The sequence below is a fragment of the Nicotiana tomentosiformis genome, chromosome 4, assembly GCF_000390325.3.
Source record: "Nicotiana tomentosiformis chromosome 4, ASM39032v3, whole genome shotgun sequence".
Taxonomy (NCBI): domain Eukaryota; kingdom Viridiplantae; phylum Streptophyta; class Magnoliopsida; order Solanales; family Solanaceae; genus Nicotiana; species Nicotiana tomentosiformis.
Window position 1 is genome coordinate 113,682,710 of NC_090815.1, and position 4,435 is coordinate 113,687,144.

At 38.2% G+C, this 4,435-nt stretch overlaps 1 protein-coding gene across 1 annotated transcript; it reads left to right on the forward strand.

Annotated features, from left to right (window-relative positions):
• The first annotated feature begins 226 nt into the window (after positions 1–226).
• Positions 227–691, forward strand: LOC104096343 (uncharacterized). Its single transcript, XM_009602707.3, has one exon. It carries the CDS (start codon positions 227–229, stop codon positions 689–691), a length of 465 nt encoding a protein of 154 aa, XP_009601002.1.
• Positions 692–4,435: the final 3,744 nt, after the last annotated feature.

Consider the following 4,435-nt stretch of genomic DNA (forward strand, 5'->3'; position numbering starts at 1 on the left):
TTCCTACAAAAACCCTCAAATCTAAGCAGCAGAAAGAAGATCATTCAACATTCATTCTCCTACTTTTCCAATTTGGTTTTCTAGAATTTTTCTTCACAACCATTCATCTCGAAAAATCTTCAACATTTCTCTCATATATTTATAAATTTCCAGCAAGACACCTAGCTCTATCTTAATTCTCATAACACACAAAAACCAAAAACAAGAAGAAAAAAAAGAGTCAAATATGAAGAGCAAAGGGAGTCACGGCCAGAACAGATTCATGCGAATTATTGCATTACCTTGGAAGGCATTAATAAAAGCAAGAGATTGTTACGTGGGAAGCATGAATAATTACGCTGTAGTAAATCCTAGGAGTTTGCCAAAGAGTTATAGTGTTACATCGTCAAGGTCAAATGATAGTGAAGATTTTAGAGATCTTGTTAGAGCAGCATCAGCTAGGAACATGGGAGAGAATTTTGAACTGAATTTACTCATACAACAACAAATAAGACAACAATTGCAACAACAAATGCCTTCAAGAAAAGTGCCTAGAAGTGTTAGTGTTGGAATGGGAAGAATTGATGAAGATAAACCTTATGTTTTAGGAGATCAAGAAGATGTTAATATGATGTTAATGAAGAATGATTTGAAGTTTCCTAGAAGTAGAAGTCATGCTGTCTCAAAGACAAACAATGTTCATGTCTTTTAATTCTTGCTAAGGCTTATTAGGTGGATTGAGTGTGGGAAATTTGATTACTTTCTTGAGAATTTTGAGGAAGAGGAATTTTCTTGTATTTGTTTTCCAAGCTAGGTATGGAAATGCAACTATTAATCTTTGTTTGATAGGAATGTCTTGATTGTCTCTTAAGTTTTGTTTCAGTGTCAATGTAAATATTTCAAATTTCAGCCTATTTTATGATGTCACAAAGAGGAAGGTGGGGAGCTCTCGAGGAAAAATGGTATTAGTTTGTGGGGAATGGCAATGGGACGGATCAGGGCGACTCTTAGGTTTCATGAGGTCTAAATCTTAATTATTCAAATCTCAGATATTGAGTGTGCTTGTTTTTAAAGTGTGAATCTTAATTATTTAGATATTAATCATTAAGTGTATTTTTGGGGGAATTACACATAAATACAACTCACACACATATATTGCAACTAAGTGGCATATATTTAACTTTGCAAAGCTGTGGCCCAAAAATAATAGGTTAAGATTTCACATCCAACTCCAAATAGGTTCTCAAAATTACTACTCATTTTTTTTAAAAAAATGCTCTAAGCTTTAAATCTAATTTTCGAATAAGTAATTGTGACTCAAACACTAGTTCAATAAACCAAATCTATTTGGGTGTTAAAAATTAGTTTTTTTATGATAATCCACCACTATTGAATATGCATAAATAAGTGAGTTTAAATTTTATATATGGTTTTATGAGAAATTTTGAGTGAATGTTGTTTAGACTCGTTAGAAATAGTATAAGGATTGTATATAAAATTTGAAGTCATTTAATGAAGATTGGACTGGTCTACTAATGTTGAACAAGCTTAAATAAGTGGTTTAAATTTCGAATTTGATTTTGCGAGAAATTTAAAATGAGTGTCATTTTGACTTGTTAGAAATAGTATAAGGAGGTTGTATATAAAATTTGAAGTCATTTAATGGAGATTTGAACTAAGGTTGAACAAGAATTGTAACTGAAAATCGTGGAAGAAGTTCGACTATAAATACTAGTGTGTGTGCCAAGACCCGGTGTCACAAGTGTATGATCAACTAGTAAAATATACAAAACTCTAACTACTGTCCAAAATAAAGTAGACAGAATATAAATACAAAGGAGAGACTCCAGGGGCTGCAGAACGACTCAGGAAGTAGCTCACGACTAGGCCTCGGGATATCTGGGATGCGCGTCGGTAGGACCGCCAGATGCACCTGCCTCAGATCCTGCACGGTTAGTGCAGAAGTGTAGCATGATTACATAAATAATATGTACCCAGTAAGTATCAAGTCTAATCTTGAAGAAGTAGTGATGACGGATCGACATCGACACTTACTATGGGCTAATAGTAAAGAAAAACAGAATTCTAAATGAGCATAGGTTATGTAAATGATAAAAATAACTCAATAACAAGCAGAAAGTAAATATCCTTTCACACAAGGTAAGTTCCAAATAAATTTCTATCTTATATAATTTTGCATCTCAAGCCAGGGAAGGATATCAAATATATGATTACACTTCGAGTGTTACGCACGATTATGCTGAGGTCATACGACCCGATCCAGAATAATGTGTACACTGTTGAAGGTCGAGCGGCATAAACCATAGATGCATCTATCTATTGCCGAGGCATTCGGCCCGCTCCAAGGCCAACGTACAACGAAACACAATTTTCATTAACGATCAAATAACCCGCTAAAAATCAAGTGAGTGAAATTCAGTCCTTTACAATTCCTCTAACAAGTTCCAATATAATTTAGGCACTTTAATTAACAAGTAGGGTGTAAACATTATAAATATTTCATGATTCGGGTCCTAAACCACCCGGACATAAGCATAATTCGTAGCTACGCACAGACTCTCGTCACCTCGTGCGTACGTAGCCTCCACAATTAGAACAAATAGTAATTTAAAGCACCTATGGGGTAAATTCCCTCTTCAAAGGTTAGACGAGAGACTTACCTTGTCTAAAAGCTCGCTTTCCGGCCTCAAATTCACCCTAAACCCTCAACTCGGTGCCGAACAATCCGAAACTAGGCAAACATTGTATAAATTAATCAATATACGCTCATAAGTTAAGGATTTAGCTATTAGAGTAATTCCCCAACCCAAATTAGAAGATTCTTAAAATTCACCCCCGGGGCCCACGTGCCTGGATTCCGGGAATATTTGAAGAAAGTTGTTACTCATAACCTCACGAATTCAAATATATAATTTTCACTCAATCCCATAACCATTTTCGTGGGTAAATCCCATTTTCATCAAAACCTAGGGTTATTTTTCTAAAACCATAATTTTCACAAAATTTTATGTTAAAATCTACCCATAATCTATGTATTTAACTCACATTGGATAGATATTGCGTACCTCAAATAGATAGGTGGAAACCCCTCTCCAAAAGCTCCAAAAAATCGCCCAAGAAAATGAAAGAAATGAGTCAAAACAATGGTCTAAGTCCGTCTTAAACGACCTCACTACCTTCAGTGATTTCGCTTATGTGGACGGTCTACCACATCTGTGGAAGCCAGGTCGCATCTGCGGTCAGGCCTGGCTAGCCTCCAAGCACACCTGCGGTCGCTTCCTCGCAGAAGCGAGTCCGCTTTTGCGGTCTACAAGCCATAGCCCAGGCCTCTTCTGCGGTAGGAATATCGCACCTGCGCCTTCGCAGATGCGGCCCTTTCCCCGCTTCTGCGACCACGAGACAGCCCCTCCCTTGCATTTCTTCAGCCCTGGGATCGCTTCTGCGAGCTTGCATATCCGGCCAAATGCTCGCAGATGCGGGTACACCATAACTGGTGCACCAGTAGCCCTTTTGGGCTCTAAATCGATCCGAGCATCATTCGGATGGCACCCGAGCCCCCCGAGGCCTCATCCAAACATACCAACAAGTTTGTAAACATAAAACGGACTCGCTCGCACCCTCTGAACATGGAAAACAACATTAGAACTAAGAATCACAGTCCAAAACCAATATGATCAACTTATAAACTTCAAGTTCTTCCAACTCGCTTCGAACGCGCCGAATCATACCTAAACTACTCAGAATGACACCAAATTTTGCGTGCAAGTCTTAAATCACCATACGGAACTATTCCCAGACTCAGAATCCTAAACTGACCTTGATAACACCAAAACCTACTCCAAACCAAATTTAAAGAACTTTTAAACCTTCAATAAGCCAACTTTCAACCTTAAATGCTTAAACGCTCCTGAGTCATCCAAAACCCGATCTGAACATACGCCCAAGTCCAAAATCATCATACAAACCTATTAGAACCGTCAAATCCTGGCTCCTAGGTTGGTTACTCAAAATGTTGACCAAAGTCAAACTTAACCTTTTAAAAGCCAACTATGAAATTAAGCGTTCCGATTTCAACCCGAATCCTTCCAAACCCGAACCAACCGTCCTCGCTAGTCATAAAATAGTAAAAGCACATACGAGGAGTATTATTTAGGGGAACGGGGATCTAGAAAGTAAAACGACCGATCAGGTCGTTATATTCTCCACCTCTTAAACAAACATTCATCCTCGAACATGTCTAGAATCATACCTGGAGTGCTGAATTATACCTAGAGTGCTTAATAGGTGCGGATATCTTCTCCGCATATCCTCCTCGGCCTCCCAAGTCGCCTCCTCGACTGGTTGGCCCCTTACCTGAACTTTTTCTGTAGAAATCTTCTTGGAACTCAACTGGTGAACCTGCATGTCAACAATGGAAACTGGCTCTTCCTCATAA

Coding starts and splice junctions, on each gene's coding strand:
- LOC104096343 (XM_009602707.3), top strand. CDS start 227: ATGAAGAGCAAAGGGAGTCACGGCCAGAACAGATTCATGCGAATTATT.